The 21,757-nt window shown below is 35.5% G+C and overlaps 1 protein-coding gene across 1 annotated transcript in view; it reads left to right on the top strand.

Moving 5' to 3' along the window:
• The window catches only part of LOC124890294 (secreted RxLR effector protein 161-like), a 115,732-nt gene extending 94,112 nt beyond the window's left edge, over nucleotides 1-21,620 (top strand). The window contains exon 2 of the mRNA XM_047402158.1: nucleotides 21,154-21,620. Coding sequence (XP_047258114.1) covers nucleotides 21,154-21,620 — 467 coding nt within the window. The remainder of the gene's footprint in view (nucleotides 1-21,153) is intronic.
• Nucleotides 21,621-21,757: the final 137 nt, after the last annotated feature.

A 21,757-nucleotide genomic window follows, 5' to 3' on the forward strand; every position in this document is an offset into this window, starting at 1 on the left:
ACAAGGTGGACATAACCCTAGCTTGCTATTTCTCTGAATTTGAATACTACTACACATATTTCATCTTGTTAAACTGAAACCATTAATTTGTGAGCTGAACCAAATCCCTCCAATTTATTTTACGAAAACAAATGATTAAAAATCAACTAATCTGCATACAACTTAATTAGCACCATATTCCCTGTGGGATTCGACCCCAACCTAGTTGGGTTATATATTTGACAATGACCGCTTACTCTCTCGTAAGAGAGGTGTAATTTGAGCGTTATCAAAAATGACGTCATTGCCGGGGAATACGATTGTCAATTGAGTTTATGTGTGTTAATTGACTGCTAGTCAAGTTTCTTAATTTTATGTTTAAGATAGTTGGTTTGAAATTTTAGCCTACTTGCTTGAATTCAAACTTGTAAATATTTGTTTTTAGTTTTCTTTTATTTCTTATGTTAGGTAGATTTTTTTTTTAGTTTACTTATTACTATGGCATCGTAGAATGAACATGAGCTTGGTGGTTGGAAATCTTATCTTGATGATCCATGTCCATATTATGATGGACCTCATTTTTGGCAAGATTGTAGATATGCTCTTCGAAGAGAGATATGTGCACCATCTCCATCCTACTGGGAGTATGATTGTTCTTTATGTGGTGGTCAAGATGGACACTGGAGTGATTTCCCTAATGCATCCTCCCCCCGTTGCGCTAACCCAAATTCTAGTTCTTCTTTTGAGTTTAACAGGTCTTATGGTCGAGAAAAGAAAGAACGAAGCACCAGAAGGAATGGCAATGAAGCTATGTCAATGGTGGTAAGTTTAGGAGTGATGGAAACATTACAGGTAAGTTGGAGTGGTCAAATGTGTAAGGCTCAAGTATGATTTGCATTAGAGTCGTGCCTCAAATTATGTTAATCCGACCCAAAAAGTTTTGTAGTGCGACTTTATTTTGTAACTTTCAATGAGGTCTGTGGTAGCGTAAGGATCGGGCGAAGCCCCCACGGTATGGACCTTTCCGACCAAGAGTGCTCCGTATATTCTATCACACATGCTCACTGGACCAACTATGCAATGCACAATACACTGCACACCTTGATGTGTGTGATAACGTATGCATCACATACTTTAACATGTGCAATAACCTTTGTGTCGCACACCTCTCCGCATATGCTCACTGCCTCAAGTATGCGATACCCTATGCGCTGTACTCTTAAAGTTGTGCGATAGGGTATGTGACGCATACCTCTTCGCAGATGCCCACTATATCAAGTGTGTGATATATTATGCGATGCACACTTAGTCCAAACAACATAAATCTGACCTTAAATTGGGTTAACCTAACCCAAATTTCATCCTTTAAAAAAACCATGCCTTCAACACACTCTTTGTCCCACAAGCTCTTCACCACTTTCAAAACCCAAGAACATCGACTTACTTTTTTCAATCCTTCATCTTCAAGGTAAGTGTTCTTTTCTTAATCCTTAGGTGTTGTGACTCTATGCTGTAGTAATTAATTGATCACTTGAGGATTATAAATTAAATTCTTACCATGGCTATGTTGTGAAAGTGATGGTGTTTTATATATCTTGATATGGTTGAAAGTGTAGGGTATGATTTTGTTCAAAAAGTGTTTCATTGAAATAGACTTGGGGAAATTGAAGTGATTGAATTGTATTGTGACTAACTTGGTGCACCATGTCAAAGTGTATGTCGACGAAGTCTGAGCACCCGATAATAACACTTAATTGGTTGATACTAACAAATTAAGTGTGGGGTGGTGAACTTACCACCCTCATCTTAATTATAGTTAGTTTCATTATGTGTGGCTGTCGTGGATGATAGGATGAGTACAGGAAAAATGGCTCCAATGATGATCTCCATGCAGGTGGCATGGCTCCTAATGTGAATGAGAAGTACTACTAGCCAGGTTCTTTATCTTGTTATTTGCACTGGGGACAGTGCTGAGCTTAAATGTGGGGTGGCTGGTTACTTTTCTACTTGTTTTGTAAGAAAATAGGACCTTCTCCTTAGTATACTTCTGGATAGGATTAGTTATTTTTTTTTGTTAGTTATTTAGTCATAATTAGGTGCTTTTCTCGATCATGGATGGATGACGATCGTCTTAAGAGAAAAGTAGTCTTTCAATTACATGTAACTGCTCTTGTGGATCACATGACATTATAACATAAGTATGTGATGGATCATTACATTTGAAACACCAAGGATCTAGTTGTGACTCTTTTTGTGATTGTTGGTTTTAATTGAATTCATGTACTTGTTCGGTCGAGAATCTATAATGCTCCTAATTGAGTTGACCATGTGTCATGAGTGTGTAAGACTGTTGTATATTCCTTATTGCAACTGATGCTAGAACTTACCTGGTGTGTATGCAAAGCGAAATAAAGATTGTGAGTTTAGGAGATGATTTAGGCATTTCTTTTGTAGCTATTGTTCATACCTTCTTTTGACCTACCTTTGAACATTATCTTAGCTAGCCCCGTTGAGCCTTTAGCTTGATCTTTTGTTAGCCTCATATGTAGCCTAATCCTTTCTTTAATAGATCGTAATTTGATCCAAAAGCTCCTAAGCGCTTTAATGTAAAATTAATTTAAGTTAGGATTTTGACAATTAGAGGAAAAAGGTGAAATTTATGCCCCAAAATCTAGTTATTGGCATGTGAAATTGATGTGGTTGAGAGTAGCAAAAATTGTTGAAAAAGTTTCAAAATTTATCCTGGACATGTTACAATGAACCTGCTTTGGCCCTGGTCCTTCTTGGACATTGTGCACCTCAACTAAGGTAAATCGTGTAAGTTGAGGGTGGCTATTATAGGGGTGCATAACATGAAAAGGGTGCAAAAAAAATATTTGAAAGGGTTGCATACTCCCACCATAGTGTTATTAATTGAGCTTAGCGAGTTGGGGTGAAAAGCAAATCTGTGAAGATAGCAGAAGTGGAAATTGGTTGTTAGAGATTGGTCTTAATTGCATAATGTAGTGTATTAAAGTGCTTAGGGAAGATAGTCACTATTTCTGGCAAAAATAGTTCCTACCCATCCTTTAGCCTGCATTACAACCCGTAAAAGATCTAATTGATCCTAATCTTAGCATTTTGATATTAGTGGAGTATTACACTAAGGGCAAGCATATGGTCATCAGTTGTAATTTGAGAATTTTTTGTGAGAGTGAGTGCAACTTGATTCTTGTACCCATTTTGTTAGAAATTGCATGATTATGAGTGATTATGGGTAACTTTCTTGTTGTAAGGACACATGGTTGATGAGGGTTGGTTAATTTATATGATTTCTTTTCTTAAACGATATCCATGAAATTTCCAACTTAATAAGTTTATTCTTGAGGGTAGGTTGTCTCTAGTAATGATCCATGAATCTACTTCTTGTTTATAATTGTTGTGTGGGCCTATTTGAGCATCTTGTTTTCCTTTGTGGGTGAGGCTTGTGAAGTATGCATAAATAGATATGTTGTTTGAGGACGAACAAAGCTTGAAGTGTGGGGTGGTGATCTTGGGTGTATTTATACGCCTAAGCACCATAATTTATCCATATTTTAGCTATGTTTAGAGAACAAAGTGCCTAGTTTCTTATGTTTTTACTCTACTTCTATATAATTGAGCTAACCGATGTGATTAGCATGATTTCAGGTATTAATGAGGTAGATGAAGACATTATGGGACTATGGAATGCGGATGGCATATGACACAAGAGAGAGTAGCAATCTGGACCAAATGTGGCGCCTAGAAACTATGTCTAAGACTAGTTTGTCATTTATAATTAGTTCAGGGACTTAGAAGGTAATTATGAGAGCAAAGATTATTAAAAGCCTTAATGCTGAATTTTTATTCATTATTGAATTATTCTGTAGTATTCTGAGAAGGGAATAGCGGCTTAGGGTGGAGAGAGAAAAACGTTTCTCTCTTGTTTCACTATTCGCACACCAAGATCGTCTTCTAGTTTTTGGTATGATGAATATATTTATGATGCTTTTCGTTTTATTCATGAGTAGCTAAGTTTATTAGTTAGGGTTATGGAAGCCTTGTAGCATACAATCTATCACTTTGAGTTTTGAATTCATTATGCATTGATTTGTTTACATCATACTCCCTTCGCTTATCTTGAATTCTCGTGGTTGCAAACATAGAGGATATGCCTTAAAATGCAACTTGTTTGAAAGAAAGGTTGATGTTCAAAAAAGAGAGTAGTGACAAGAAAATAGGATTACCAACCCCTATTTTATAAGTTAATGCCTTAGCAGGATTAACTACTTGGAGATTTCGTATTGTTTTTGGTAAACGCTTTTGATTCGAGAGAACTAAAGTGAATTAGTCCTTGATGGTTGACAAACACTAGGACTATGTTGTTAAATACAATATGTTTCTCTGTAAACATGATGCATGTATGAATTTGTAAATCCCATAGTTAGAATGTATTGAAAACTACAAGGTAGACATAACCCTAGCTTGCTATTTCTCTGAATTTGAATACTACTACACATATTTCATCTTGTTAAACTGAAACCATTAATTTGTGAGCTGAACCAAATCCCCCCTATTTATTTTATGGAAACAAATGATTAAAATTCAACTAATCTGCATACAACTTAATTAGCAACATATTCCCTGTGGGATTCGACCCCAACCTAGTTGGGTTATATATTTGACAATGACCGCTTACTCTCTCGTAAGAGAGGTGTAATTTGAGCGTTATCAGGCTTCTGACTGGCTATTTTTAAATTTGTTGACTTACAATTTCTTCACCCTGTTCTCCAGGTGGGCTCATGACTTGCTATTTTTGAATCTGTTGACTTTCAATTTCTTCGCCTTATTGCTTGACTCTCAACTTCTTCACCTTGTTGCTTGACTTTCTATTTACTCTCTCTGTTCTTCAGGCAGACTCCTAAAATAACATCAAAACTAGAAAAAAAATTATTTCAAACAAAGATTATTTTAAAGAGAGATTCCATTTGCAGGAAAAGTAAAGTTCCAAACAACAGGAATTATATTTGTTGCCCCAGTTTATCATCAAAAGACTTTTATGAATGTCAAATCCAACCATAATTACTTGTATGTTACAATGATGAATCAAGGCTCTAACCAAGAAATGCATCACTTGAGAGTAAAATTAAATGACTAAGACTAGAAAGTGCACCTCCTAAGAATTAAAGTGAGGAATTCCGACTAGAAAGTGCGTCTTCTAGAGATAAGGGTTTAAGTTAGGAAGTGTGCCATCTGACAAATGAAAACTGACAAGGACTTGACTAGGAAGTGCATTTTCTAGGAAGTGCATTTTCTAGGAGTACATTTTCTAGGAAGTGCATTTTCTAGGAGTGCATTTCTAGGACCTGACAAATGCAATGACTTGACTAGGAAGTGCATTTTCTAGAAGTTAAAGGGAATGAGTCAACTAGAAAGTACATTTTCTAGAAATCAAGGGGAATGAATCGACCAAGAAGTACATCTTCTAGGAATCAAGGGGAATGAATCGACCAAGAAGTACATCTTCTAGAAATCAAAGAGAATGACTCGACCAGGAAGTACATCTTCTAGGAATCAAGGAGGATGACTTGACTAGGAAGTAAATCTTCTAGGAATCAAGAGGACTGACTCGACTATGAAGTACATCTTCTAGGAATCAAGAGGACTGACTCGATCAGGAAGTACATCTTCTAAGAATCAAGGGGGCTGACTCGACTAGGAAGTACATATTCTAGGAATCAAGGGGAATGACTCGACCAGAAAGTACATCTTTGAGAAATCAAGACTTAAGTTAGGAAGTGCATCACCTAAAAAGTAAAATTCTAATTACCCAATCAAGGAAGTGCATCTTCTTACCAGTGTCGCTTGAATTACCAAAACAAAATAATTACGTCTCCTTACTAATGCCACGTGAATTACCCAAATAAGGAAGTGCGTCTCCTTACAAATGCTGCTTGAATTACCCAAACATGAAAGTGTGTCTTTTTACAAATACCGCTTGAATTACCGAAATATGAAAGTGCGTCTCCTTACAAATGTCACTTAAATTACCCAAAAAAAAGAAGTGCATCTCCTTAAAAATACCACTTGAATTACCCAAGAAAATGTGTCTCCTTACAAATACCGCTTAAATTATCCGAACAAGAAAGTGCATCTCCTTATAAATGTTTCTTGAATTACCCGAATAAGGAAGTGCGTCTCCTTACAAATGTTGCTTAAATTACCCGAACAAGGAAGTACATCTTCTTAAAAAATGCTGCTTGAATTACCCGAACAAGGAAGTGCGTCTCCTTACAAATGCCACTTGAATTACCTGTGCAATAACATTGCCCCTTTGCATTTGTAGATTTGAGAAATTGTGGCCTTTAATGTTTAGGATTTGAAATCCTTGACTTGAAGGTAACATGTGTTCTTATTTCATATAAAGTAAACTTGTGAGTTTAAAAAACATGGTGGCTGGCTTGTGGCTTAGCTTTTGCAGCAATCGCTCTTGCCCCTGTCACATTTAATCTTGTTTTCAACCATTAGCATATGTCATTGACTTGATGCATCATTGACCTAAACTTAGATTATTAAGAGTGACTCTGAAACAGATACAGTATCTCTGCTTTGCCATGCTTCTCAGATAACCCTTTGAACTTTGGTATTTCCATGAGTTCCCAGACTTGTCTATTGACAAAACTTTTTGCATGCCTTATTTCACCTCACAATCATGTATCTTTTATGTATTAGCCTTTTGCCTTGCTTTGTGCAATTGAAGAAGCTGGTAGCCAGTTTTGAAATATTTTCTCACTTGTTTTGACACGAACTTGACTCAAGACAAGAGAGAAAAAAAATGACAATGATTTTTTTATTTGGTTAACTGACTCAAGAAAATAGAATAAAAATAAAGAGAAGAAAGAAAAGACAATGAATGTCCCCATTTGAAACAAAAAAAACAAAAAATTTATCTAAAAATGATAGTCAACTCTAATGATTATGCCATGCTTTAGATTAAGTTGTCTGCTCTTTCCATCAAAACTTTCTACGAATTATTTTTTAGTTAATGGCCCTGAAACTGAGTTACTTCCTTGGGCCAATTGCGTTCGGATACTTCATTCGGCTATTGGTGCCTTGAAGGGTTTTTCCCAACAAGCCTCTCTCATTTTCTTTCTCTCAGCTCACCATTTTTCTATGGTATCCATGAGGGTTTTCAGTAATGAGACTCTGTCATTTTCATTACTCTCAGCTCACCATCTCCTTATGGTGTCTATGAGGGTTTTCACCAATAAGGCTCTCTCATTTTTATTTCTCTCAACTTACCATCATCTTACGGTGCCCGAAAGGGTTTTTACCAGTAAGACTCATTTTTATTTCTCTTCCGATTCTTTATACTGAGGAAGACAAGTAGTTCCCAAATATATCATCATATCCATTGTATGCTTAGCCTTAACATTCTTAAATATTGATCTAAAGGTCTTTCTTTGGTTGTAACTTGGCTTTTGGGTAAGGTTAAAAGGAAAGGATAGCATGAGACCCAAATGACACTTGAAATGGGGTAGGAATTACAACTTTTGGAATCGACTCAAATAATTAGGATTAACTCATGGCCCAGTTTTTTTTGACTGGGCAATTCTAAATTGTTTATTTGGTTGGACTGATCCCAGAGTTGGGCAGCCTACATATCTCACACTCCCGAAAGAGGAGAATCAGGTCACACGTAGTTTCGGCAACTTGTTTTGCTTATTTCTATTTTTTTATCTTTTATTGACTCATTTCTCTTTGGGAGTTTTTGTCTGACTCTATTTTTCTTGACACTCTTCTCTTTTCTTTCTTTTTGACACACTATTACTTTTTTTTTTTTTTTGAAATTTTTTTTACTATTTTTTTACTCGACATCATTTTGTTTTTGAACTTTGTTGACTCTATCTTGATTCCAAAAGAAAGGTATGAAAGAAAATAGAACTAAAGCTTAAATGCGGTAAACAAAGGATGACACGATGTTTGGATAGGAGAATGAAATTCCTTCGTCATATCAATCCTTGAAAAATGCAAGTACATATAATGCAATATAAAAGTGAAAGGTGATGATCATTTGTGACATTTTTTATAGCATTTACATTAACTAAGCATGTGCGTCACTACTTCTTTTGCGCTTGTCCAGCATACAACTCTACTTTTGTTGTACATTTCTCATATTGAATGACTCATGATTTTGTGAAGCTGATTTTCTTTCTGTTCCTTTTGATATAGTATCACGCATCCAACTATTTGACCTAATTAAAACATGTCTTTCAATTGATGACCAAGTTATTCCTGTGATTCTCAAAATAATTGCCTTAATTTCGAAAAAAGGCTTCATCATGTCACCAAATATCTTAGCACTCTACCTATTTTCTCATATGTTTTTTCTAACGTTAGCCCTATGATTCAAGGTTCATGCTCAAATTGGATTTTAAGATCTAGCTGAAAATTCCGCAAGCATGTCATATCACTAGAGCCAACATAAAATGTACTATGTAAAGACAACAACAAATAACATATATTTAAAACACAAAGGGAAAATGGAAACTTTATGTAGTTGAAATGGAAGATAAAAGGGTTTGAACATAAATGACAAAGGGACAAAAGAAGATAGATCCCGAACTACAACCATGAAATAATTCGGATAACAGAAAAGAAAAAAAACAAACTACCAGACCCCTTCCTAGTAAGGAGAGAAGTGACTTCTTAATTGCTGAGCTAGACATCTTAACCACTGGTCTACATATCAGCATGACTAGAACTTTCCTCACAGTTAATGTTCTACACCATAATTGATTTATCTTGAATTATTTTTTTTGTTTCTCCTTTCAAAGAACGACAATCTTCAGTACTGTGACACTGAACATCAGAATGATATGCACATCATACATTAGGATCAAAGCTCCTTGAATGTGGGTTAGGAGTGTACCTAAGGAGAGTACTGATCATGCCCCTCTGTACCCATCTCTAGAATAAACTGGCATACAACTCTCCAATTGGTGTGAAACTATCTCTCGACTTCTGCCTCATTTCATTGTTTGGCTTGGATCAAAAATCGGGCCTATAAGGGCTTTGGTATGTTTGTGGAGTTGGAGGGTGACTCTGAGGAGTTGGTGTGTGCCATTGTAGGTAAGATGAGGGTTAAACATATGGTTGTGTGCTATACACTATTTATGGAGGTACAATAATGAAGTATAATGGATTTTGGGAGTGATTCTGTAGAACTTAGGCATGGACTTGGGTTTGAACCTGAGGGTAACGACAACGTGGTCTTCTTGACCGTGCTCGCTGTCCAACTACAATAGTAGATACATCTTCCTCATTCTTCTTTCCCCTAACACTTTTTGAACCCTTTTAAATAGCTTGAGTACGTAGTTGCTTTCAATGTTGCAAAACTCATAATGCGATCGGTCTTAATTCCATCCTTTATTATCTCCCCCATTTTAAAAACCTTAATAAATGGCTTGCCTAATGCAGGTAACAAATATTGATAATATGTTTCATCCTGTGCTTGAATAAATGCCTCCACTATTTTGCTTTCTTTCATTGATGGTTTCACCCTAGCAGCTTGTTCACACCATCAAATCGCATACTCTCTGAAACTTTAAGTACTCTTCTTATTCTTCATATTAGTTAGGTATTTCTCATTAGGAATCAACTCCATATTGTATTAGAATTGTTGCACGAATTCATTAGCTAGGTCATTCCAACTAATCCACTTGTCGATGTCTTGGTCAAGAAACCATTCCGGAGCTTGGCTTGAAAGACTCTCACCGAAATAAGCCATGGTCAATTATTCTTTCCCTCCAACACCCCTTAATTGGTTACAATAATGCCTCAAATGTGCCACTGGGTCACCGTGTCCATCTTAGTTCTCAAACTTTGATATTTTAAAGCCAAGAGGGAGATTAACACCTGGAAACATGCACAGATCTTTATATGAGACTTTTGTAACCCCCAAGTCCTTGGAAATTCTTCATAGAAAGTTCTAAACTTCTCAATTTTCTTGTTATTTTCTTTTGTTCTTCTTTCATAACAGGCTTTTCAGCATTAAGAGAAAATTCAGGCGAATAAGTGTAGCCATATGGACTAGTCGACCTAAATATGGGCTCAAAAGCACAATGTTGATCATAAAAAATATTCAATACAGGGTCGCTTGTATAGTGAGGAATCATAAACATTGGATTGACATTAAAAATAGGAGCTTCAGGCAGAGATGGTGCCGCAAAAGCATGAACAGTAGGTAGATTCAAGCATGTGGTAACTTTGTGTTGAGGAGTGAGGAAATGAATATTGGAAGTATTTGGATAGTGTTGAACCGGAGTAGTCCCTGATGCATGTTGTGGCGTGTCAAAAAAAATGAGAAATTATACATGTGACATGGTAGGCAAGCTACAAAGATATTCTAGACTATCGGTGGGAAATGAAGGAGGTGGCAACCTATTAGCCCAAGCTCGATGCATTTCTATCATTTGCTGCCTTAATTTTTGAATCTCTTTATTAGCTCTTAAATTCTCATTCTCCGAACTCTCTATTTGATTAGTGATGACAACCTCGGTATTTTTGTTGGCCATAACTTTCTCTTTGACTTGGTGCAATATGGAGAACAAGCCGAAATTCCACAAACCAACCACCTTAAACTAACTAGACAAGAGATAGCAAATGTGTTAGAGTTCAACAATATTTTTAAACTCTTTTTTGACTTTTCTTTTGAAAAGATCACCGAACCCAAGAAGGGTAACTGCGTATCTTACTCCCGAGAGAGGAGAATCAGGTGTGCGTAGTTCGTGAAGGTTGGTCACAAATGACCGATCAATTTTCTTTTTTTTTCTTAAAACTTTGATAACAAATTGTCAAAAGGATTGACAAAAATCTTTTTGAATTTTTCAGCTTTAAAATCTTATACAAAATGAAACCTATGATTACCAAAGGAAATTATTTTTTAAATTTTTGATTTTGAATTTCATACGAAAATGAAACTTGAACCTATTAAAGGAAAATCTTTTTGTGGTTTATTTTAAAGATGTATACACACCTACTCTAAATGAAGAGTGAAGAAATTTATTTTTTGAATTTTTTCGATTTCTACACAAAATGAAAACTATTATTACCAAAGAAAAAATCTTTTTCGGTTTCGATTTTGAATTTATACGAAAATGAAACTTGAACCTATTAAAGGAAAATCTTTTTTGTAGTTTTCTTTTAAAGATGTATATGACACCTACTCTAAATGAAGAGTGAAGAATTTTTTTTTTTTGATTTTTTTAAATAAGATCACCGAACCCTAGAAGGGCTGCCTATGTATCTCACTCCTGAAAAAGGAAAATTAAGTGCGCGTAGTTTGTCTAGATCGAACAATTAAACAATAACGGACAGACTGAACCATGACTTGATAGACACGACAAAGACTGACGGTGAAAAACGTCAATAAAATCTTTTTGAGTTTTTAATTTGACACTTCACGTAAAAATAACACCAACAACTATGAAAGAAAAAATATTTTTGGTATTTTCATTATATGAAATGTACAAAACTTCTACCACTCTTTTTTTGAATTTTTCTTTTATAAAAAGCTTCTATTAATTTTATTTTTTTTGAAATTTCAAATTATGAATGCATGCTAAAGGTGACAAAGGGAAAATCTCTTTGATGTTTTATTTTTTGAGTAAATGAGTGCAAAAGGTAAAAAAATCGTGAAAAACGAAAGTCATAAAGAACACTAAAAACTGCGAAACTCTTCTTTTTTTTGTTTTTTTTCAACAATTCCTTGCCTACACACTTTACTTCTAACACATGCTTTTGCCCAAATTAGTCTGTCAAATGACTCTATTACCCTCAAAGATGCAACATTTAGGACGTAGGGATGCTTTAGAGGTGAGTCTCCTACAAAGGAAAGTGGATCCCGCTAGGTCTCAATATGATGCAAATAAGCATGACCTAAAGGCTGACCTATGTTGGGGCTCACTAACAAGGCTGTTCGGGGGAGCGTATAGTCGATAGTGGTTGTGATAGCTTTCCACCCACTCTATACTAGCCAATGGATCCCCTCCTAATATAAGAGTGGCTTAACTAGAGGTCGTGTACATAGCGTGTACTATAGAACTTGTTGCAGAAAAATTTAACTCAAGTTATGCAAATGATGCGAGATATAAAACGGTAAAATGTAAGAGGAAAAACTATAAACATGTGGCAATTAGGCACTCAACAATGATAAAATAAAATACAAATAATAACACAAATAATGTCTATACACCGATAATGTCAAACTAAGCCGATACAACTCAAAAATAACCAGAGATTCTAGGTTCGATCCCCAACAGAGTCGCCAGAGCTATCAAACCCTTTTTTTACCAAAAAAAATATTGATTTTAAGTTTGAAAAGGATCTTTATTATTAAAGTGACAAGATAAAGAATTGTTTCAAAAAGGATTTATTTTACAATTAACTCAGAGTCGCCACTTGACATAAATCGGGTGTGCCAAGTCACCTTTGGAAATCCCTACTAATTTTTGTATTGTCGGAGCTCTGGCAAACTCTGGTCGCCGGAATGAATCTCTCTCTTAATTGTTTCTCTCCCTTTTGACCTCATCTCTCTCTTAATTCTCCTTTTTCTCTCTCAATTTTCTCTGTGTATGTTTAATTTGTGTTTTCTCAATGACTGGGTATGTGTATGTGTGGAGTGCGTATGGCTGTTGTTCTTTTTATTGAGTTTACCAGTGAATTCCAAAGAAAAATGAAAAAGGGTCTGTGGGTGTATTCGTGTATTCTCTATATTATGAAGAATTGTGAGTGTGGTGACTTTTTTGTCAGGATCCGTGATTCCCTATCTGTGACGATGTGTGTATGTCAAGGTTTTTATGTGTGTGTACATGATATTAGTGAAGACTGTGTGGTGTGTGTGTTAATAGTAAGGGTGATTCCAGTGAGTGCGTGTGAATCTATTAGTGTAGTCTTGTGGGAATTTCAATGAGGTCCCCCATGAATTTTATCTATGTTCGTATATAAAATGGAAATTAAGCCTTCTTTCTTTATGTATTGTTCTGTTAATGGGATAGGGGGTCTGGGATAGTAAGGGTTAAGGGCTATATGGGGTAAGGGGGTGATAAGGTGGGAGATAGGGGTAGGGGTGAGGTGTCAAAATTAGTTAGAGGGGTTGTTATTTTTTTGTGAGTTTGTTATTTAGATTTTTGTGGGGTAAATTATTAAATGGGTGAAGGTGTATGATAAGGTGAGGCAAGAAATGGACAAATTGGGTTTTTGGGAGGGACAAAATTAGATGTCTACAATCAAACCGTAAATTTCGCCAAGGCACTGTTTATGGAAGGTCTCAGGTTAAATGAGCTCTTCAGGAGTGACACTCGACAAAGATGGATATATTTCTTGTCCTCTCTTAGGGAAAGATCATGAGAGCCGTATTTTTAAAGTTTGAGATCGTAAAGGAATTCTCTCCTCTAGAATGACCCTTATTTCTCCTAGTTTCGTAGGTACTGGTGTGTGAAGGTTCACAAACTGACCCCGCTGGACAGGAATTGAGTTCCATGGAAATAAAAGTGGATTCGTATTGACTATCTCTTGAGGTATGAAGAGCGGTGTTAAAGCAATTCATTCATGTTGGGGAACTAATTCAACATATGTTGAAGGTTCCACAAAGACTCCAAAGTGTGGATGAACTGTGGAGCCGTGGATTGCACTAATAGGTCCATAGCATTGGATAGACACATCTGATTCACAAAGTACTCGATCGCTTTTTTCATACCTTCCAAAATTAGTTGGGCTAAAAAGTTATGGTTTTAGAGAAAAAACAGGGTCTCCACTCCATTGATATCCATCGAGAAGAGAGTTGTATGTCCTTGGATTGCTCTCTTGATCTAAGTCAATGGCTGATGTTGGGGATACATGGGTTGAGTTGCATATACTAATGGATGGTGAGCCGCCTGTGGGGAAATTTGAGAAGGCAAATTCATTGGAATATGACTGAATGGACGAGTTAGAGGAAATAGTTTGACCTTTTGGTGTAGTGGGAGGGGAAGAATTTTGTCTATTTTCTAAGTATAAAGGCTTATTTATCTCTTTTGGAAAAAATCAGTGAAGTGTTGTAGTTTGTTTAGAATTTAATGCAAGAAGTGTTGCAGTGGAAGTATAATCATTGTAATTTATTCAAAGTTCAAAGGTATTAAGTAAAGGCTCTGATATGGGATTTTGCATAGCATACAAGTCATCAGCAGGTGACAAGTGTTCTGCCAGATGGATTTGCTTGTCGTTATTTTGGGGGAAGAGAAAGTGAAGTGGATGACAGTTGAGCCCTAGAGTGGGAAGCAATTAAAAAATTTGGAGAATTAGTATTAGGGTTGTTTGGAGAACGTTCCACATAATTAGAAGATCCAGTAATAATAGCAGTGTTAGTAGGAGGAAAATGATTTTACAAGGAAAGTCCACAAGTAACTTTATTTTTTAAAAAGGGGTCTAACTTTTCCCTTAGTTTTTCCTTAGAAGGCCCTACCTTAGTGCAAAATTTCACTTTCAAACTAGTAGAATGAGAAATTAAGTCTCTACATTCAAAATATTAAATTGATTGGGGTGAAACATAGAGAAGGTCCCCCTATTAAGAGGTAGGAATCTTTTTTTTTTGTCTATCTTAGAATTATACGAACTAGAACTTCTGTAATTGGGAGAAACTTGAGTACTGTCAATTTTAGACTTTGCAGAAAAATTAAAAGGGGATGGAGGCATACCTGTTAATGAATCGAATTAAGAAAGTACCTTAACACCGTTTCCATGAGATGCATCCTTCCTATGTGGATCCAAAATAAGGGTTGTTATTGAACAACTTTGAGAATTTTCCTTAACCCCCTTTGCAGGGTATTTTCCATCTTGGGTGAGGCCAAATCTGAGGGTGGAGTTTTATTAGTTTTCCCTAATTTATTATTTTTTTATCTAGGTGGGAATTTGACAGTGTGTCATTCCTGTGAGGAGGTGGACAAGTAGCTGAAGCACCACCGAGATCTGGTGTTTGTGACTCCGTTCAAGTAGTATGCTTTTGATACGAGCAGTCCTTGCTTACATGACAAAAACAACCACAGCTTGTAAACAAATAACCATCTCCTTCGTACAAAATTTCTTGTGTATGAGCACCTATTTGGATGGTACTAAGGACTGGTTCAACCATTGCAATTTGTAAACACAAACGAGCATATCGACCACGTAGAGTTGAACTGATACACGCATCTACTTTCAATAATTTGCTGATCGCATTAACAATCTTTTTAAGAGAATGGCATCATAAAATTCTGTTGGTAAGTGGGGGAGACGGACCTGAACGGATGTGTAAATAACTCGTTCATTCTGTGGCACAAAATTGGGCTCCCAATTCTTAATAGATAGTAACGTCCATTAATAAACCAATGACCATTTTGGAGCACCTGAGACACACTATTTGGTCGATTAAATTTAGCAATGTAGAATCCTAACCCAAGATCGATTAGGGGAAAATACTTCTGGAACCTTCCATAAGGACGCCAGCTTTTCACGAAGATATTGATGAGTAACCTTCGTACCCAACAATTTGATGATTAACGAATGTTTCCAAGGAGAACAAAGTCTAACTGTATCTTCTTTGGAGAGCTTAATAATTTTCATCACATTAGATAACTCCTCAGCTTTTCACGTTCATTCTGTGGCACAAAATTGGGCTCCCAATTCTTAATAGATAGTAACGTCCATTAATAAATCAATGACCATTTTGGAGAACCCGATACACACTATTTGGTCGAGTAAATTTAGCAATGTAGAATCCTAACCCAAGATTGATTAGGGGAAATACTTCTGGAACCTTCCATAAGGACACCAGCTTTTCATGAAGATATTGATGAGTAACCTTCGTACCCAACAATTTGATGATTAACGAATGTTTCCAAGGAGAACAAAGTTTAACTGTATTTTCTTTGGAGAGCTTGATAATTTTTATCCCATTAGATAACTCCTCAACTCCTTTATTAATGGAAACCTTGGGACAAGGGTTGTCATTAATGTCAACAGAGTCTTCCATTGGTAGGTCCTATACGAGCTCCGTAGCAAGTAACTTTGATTTAAAGATTGGTAATAGTTGTGGACTTGAATCGGGTGGGTCAGGTGGTGTTAAATTTGGTTCTAAAATGTTGAATAGATTTTCCATTGACATAATGGATGTTTTTTAAAATGTAGAGAGAAGGGAGAGCATCTCTCTAACTAAGCTATTTATATTCCCGTACAAAAGAATATACAGGGCTTGGTTCCACAATTTAACATTTCCATCTCTTTAGAGAGTTTGGTCCCAAAATAATATTTTATAATAAACATTTGATCTAAAATGCTAAAAACACAAACCAGAGGGATCAAGAAGAAGATAAAGAATTTCAAGAAATAGTAGCATTAGTAGGTCACAAATATAAAGAACATTTTGTTGCAAATGGATGCCATGTCAATATACATTTGGTTTGTTATAAATGGATGCCAAATAAGTAGGCACTTGTTTTTCCCTTTTAAGTAGGGAAATTGCCTTACTATTTCTCCACTTCTTAAATATTAAATTAGATATTTTGGGCTATAAATAGCCTACAACTTATGAAGGAAATGTGCAAAGAGAACAACTTTGATTACTTCTCTAGTGAAAGATTAATATACTCAAATCCTCCCTTTTCTTTGTTTACTTTACATATTTTTATAACACGTTATTAGCACGAGTCTCTGCAAAACCCTTACGAAGGTATTTAAAGGTTAGTATTTAATTTTCTTAAATAATGTCTAATATTTTCAGACGTGAATTTAGTGCCCTAGATATATCTAGCAAAACTTATTTATCTTGGGCATTAGACGTAGAAATACATTTAAATACAATAGGTCTGGCAGACACCATTAGAAATAATAATAAGGCATCAGATCAAGATAAGGCCAAGGCCATGATATTTCTTCATCATCATCTTGACGAAGGTTTAAAAATGGAATACCTCACGATCAAAGATCCCCTCATATTGTGGAATATTTTAAAAGAAAGATACGACCACCTGGAGATGGTCGTTCTTCCACAAGCTCGTAATGAATGGACCTATTTGAGATTTCAGGACTTTAAAAATGTACTGAATATAATTCTTCAATATTTAGAATTAAATCGCAGTTTGATTTATGTGGGGAAAGTATCACGGATCACGACATGTTAGAGAAAACATTCTCTACTTTTTCCTCCTCGAGTATGCTCCTGCAACAGCAGTACCGAGAAATGGAATTTAAAAAATATTCTAAATTAATTGTTCATCTTCTTGTTGCTGAACAACATAATGAAGTTTTAATAAAAAATAATAAAAGTCGGTCTCCTGGTACTGCTTCATTCCCAGAAGTGAATGCAGCACACTTTCGCCCAACTAGGTGTGAAAGAAGTTCTGACCCCTGTCGTGGTCATGGTCGAGGTCGAGGACGTGGTCGTGGTAGGTATTTTTATCAGGGTGATTGCCTGACAATAAATAATAACCCTCCATACCAGCAGTGCAAAAGAAGGGGGAAATCTCCTGAAGTAGCGCCAAAGACGAACTCTAAAAATAGATATTATCGATGTGGAGGAAAGAGACACTGGACGCGTACCTGTCGTACGCCAAAATATCTGGTAAAACTCAATTAGGCGTCCCTAAAGAAATCAGAAAATGATGTTGAAACAAACTTCCTCCTTGAAGATAACGTTGAGCCAATGGACCTGGAAGCTTCAGATTTCTTTGCTATTCCTGAAGAACATGTAAATCACCTGAAGGTGATGATTATAAAATGGACTAATTATATTAATTTTATGTTAAAGTTAAATTAGTTTACGTTCCTATTATTAATATTTTACTAATCTGGTATATAAATAAATATTTATGTGCATTTATTGTGTAGTAAAGCATTTTTTTAAAAGTGAATATTGGGTATTTGCACGATAATATAGTAATAATTTATTAAATAAATAGAGTTTTAAATTTAGTAATATAGATAGGCACATGTTTACATAAATAAATAACTGAATAATAAATATAGTTATAATGAACTTGCAAGCACTATTTATATTGACATATAGGTAACATGAAATGAGATATTATATAATATGTTATGTGCTAGTTATATTATAATGTTTATTTTGTTTATATTTTTATTTTGAAGAAAATATGAATACTCCTTAAGTCTTATTTGGATCAATAATCGATCATGATGATATTTTTGTAATTGATAGTGGAACAACGCACGCTCCTGTTACTTGAATCCAATTTTTATTTCATCCGAGAAAAGCCATTTTTTTCTTAACAATGTCTTTGTCATTTGATCCAATAGCGTCCATTAGATAGGAACATATTTGATAAATACTGATAACTCTCGGATAGAGTATTAGAACGGAAAGATACATTAATAATGAGTCATCTCTGATGATTAATCAACAATTCGAAGTGCTTTTCTTGCGTATTCTTGGTAAACCAGCATTTATATATATAGATATAGGAGGATCTATTTGGGAAGTAAGAAACCCCTTTGACATCTCTTCAATATTTAATGATGAAAAATACTTTTTCCACTTACTTAGAAGAAGAGAAAATGTTACAATGATTGCTGGTAATTCAAAATTAATCGAAGGCTCCAGAAGAGCCACTATATTTCTGCCTAAGGGGACAAAGTTAGTTATAGAAGATGCATTGTTCTCTTCTAAATCCCCAAGAAACTTATTAAGTTTTAAAGATATTCACAGAAATGGATATCATGCTGAGATAATAAATGAAATGAATGTCAAATATCTTGGCATTACCAAGAATGTCTCAGGTCAAAAATAAATGTTGGAGAAATTACTATCTTTGTCTTTTGGCTTATACTATGCCGAAATTAGTATAGCTAAAGTACACTCTATTGTAAATCGGAAGTTTACTGATATAAATACATTTGTGCTTTGGCATGATCGAATAGGCCATCCTGGCTCAATAATGATGAGACGAATCATTGAAAATTCAAAAGGGCATCTATTAAAGAACCTAAAGATTCTTACACCGGATGAATTTTCATGTGTTGCTTGTTATCAAGACAAACTGATAACTAGACCATCGCTACTGAAAGTTAGCGTCGAATCCCCTTAGTTTCTAGAACGTATACATGGGGATGTATGTGGGCCTATTCACCCACCTAGTAGGACATTTAGATATTTTATGGTTCTAATAGATGCATCTTCAAGATGGTCACATGTGTGCCTCTTATTATTCGCAACCTGGCATTTGCAAAATTATTAGCAAAAATAATAAGATTAAGGGTCCAATTCCTAGATTATCTTATTAAGGCTATTCGCCTCGATAGTGCTGGAGAATTTATATCCCAAGTTTTTGATGATTATTGTATGACATTTGGGATAAAGGTTGAACATCATGTTGCTCATGTTCATACTCAAAATGGCCTTGATGAGTCATTTATTATGCCCCTACAATTGATAGCAAGACCACTGCTTATGAAAATAAAATTACCTAGTACTGTTTGGGGTCATGCTATCTTACTGCAACATCACTTGTTCGTCTCAAGCCAACTCATTATAATAAATACTCTCCATTACAATTGGTTCTGGGTCATGAGCTAAATATTTCCCATCTACGAATTTTTAGATATGTTGTATGTGTGCCAATTGCACCACCTAAGATGGGCCCCCAGAGAAGGTTAGGAATATATGTGGAGTTTGAGTCACCCTCTATAGTTCGCTACCTTGAACCATTGACGAGAAATTTATTTACTGCTTGATTTGTAGAGTGTTGATTTGATGAAACAAATTTTCCACAATTAGGGAGAGAAAAACGTGACCTTAAAAGAGAAATTGTGTGGAAAGGTTCATCATTATCTCATTTTGATCCACGTACCCCCATATGTGAAAGTGAGATCCGAAAGATCATTCACTTACAGAAATTAGTGCAGATGCATTTACTGATTTAAAAAGGATAACAAAGTCACATATCCCTGTAGCGAATGTGCCTGTCCGAATTGAAGTTCCAAAAGAACCATATTCTAATGTAACAGCTTCTGAATCTCAAACACGCCTAAAGTGTGGTAGGCCTTTGGGTTCAAAGGATAAAAATCCTAGAAAAAGAAGCACGAAAAATAATAAAGATGGTATTATTAAAGATTCTCCTGAAGAGACTCAAAATCTGATTAATCTTGATATTCCTGAAGAAATCAGTAAACCCGAGACTCAAATGAATAAAGAACTTTCAATAAGTTCTACTAATGATGAGGTAAATTTAGATCGATCGAAAATTATGGTGGATAATGTTTTTGCATATAATGTTACACTAAATATCATGCAAGACAATGAGGACCTTGAACCTCTATCTGTCGAAGAATGTCGATGAAGAAAAGATTGACCAAACTGGCAAGAGGCGATTCAATTTGAATTGAACTTACTTGCTATACGGGAGGTTTTTGGACCTATAGTCCAAACCCTAAATGGTGTAAAATCAGTTGGCCATAAATAGGTCTTCATACGTAAAAGAAATGAGAAAAATGAAATTATAAGATACAAGGCACGTCCGGTATTGACTATGAAGAAACATATTCACCTGTCATGGATGCAATAACATTTTGATACCTCATCGGTCTAGTTGTACATAAAAATCATGAAATCTATCTAATGGATGTGATTACACTTATCTTTATGGTTCACTTGATAATGATATTTACATGAAAATCCCAGAAGGATTAAAATTGTCTAAAGCATATAGTTCAAATTCTCGAGAATTATATTCAATCAGATTAGAAAGATCGTTGTACGGTCTAAAATAATCAGGGCGTATATGGTGTAATCGCCTAAGTGAGTACTTGAAAAATGAAGGATACATAAATGATGTCATTTGTCCTTGTATTTTCATTAAGAAAACGGTGTCAGGGTTTGTTATACTCGCTGTTTATGTAGATAATATAAATCTCATCGGGACTCCAGAAGAGTCCAAAAGGCAATCGAATATCTAAAGAAAGAATTCGAAATGAAAGATCTTAGAAAGACAAAACTTTATCCTTGTCTACAAATCGAACATTTAGCAGACGGAGTCTTCATCCACCAAACTGCCTATACCCAGAAGGTTTTGAAATATTTTTACTTGGACAAAGCATATCCATTAAGTACTCCAATGATTGTTCGATCACTTGATGTAAGTAAAGATCCATTCCGACCTCTGGAAGAGGGTAAAGAGATTCTTGGTCCCAAAGTACCACATCTCAGTGCTATTGGTGCACTTTTGTACCTTGCTAATGCTACAAGGCCAGATATAGCATTTTCTGTTAATTTGCTTGCGAGATATAGTTCCTCCTCTACGCGAAGACACTGGAACAGAGTTAAGCATATATTGAGGTACCTAAAAGGGACTATTGATATGGGTCTATTTTATACTAACAAAGCTAGTCCAGATCTTGTTGGTTATGCCGATGCAAGTTATTTATCTGACCCACATAAAGCACGGTCCCAAATAGGCTATGTGTTTACATATGAAGGTACTGCAATATCATGGCGATCGACAAAGCAGTCCATCGTTGCTACTTCTTCTAATCATGCTGAGATAATAACAATCTATGAAGCAAGTAGAGAATGCATATGGCTGAGATCAGTAGTACATTCCATCAAAGAGTGATGTGGCCTGAAGTTTGAAATCAAGGTACCTACAATTATATTTGAAGACAATCCAGCATGCATAGCTCAACTAAATGAGGCCTTATAAAGGGAGATAGAACGAAGCACATTTCACCCAAGTTATTCTTCACGCACGAC

This window comes from Capsicum annuum, unplaced genomic scaffold, assembly GCF_002878395.1.
Source record: "Capsicum annuum cultivar UCD-10X-F1 unplaced genomic scaffold, UCD10Xv1.1 ctg1491, whole genome shotgun sequence".
In the NCBI taxonomy this organism is placed as follows: domain Eukaryota; kingdom Viridiplantae; phylum Streptophyta; class Magnoliopsida; order Solanales; family Solanaceae; genus Capsicum; species Capsicum annuum.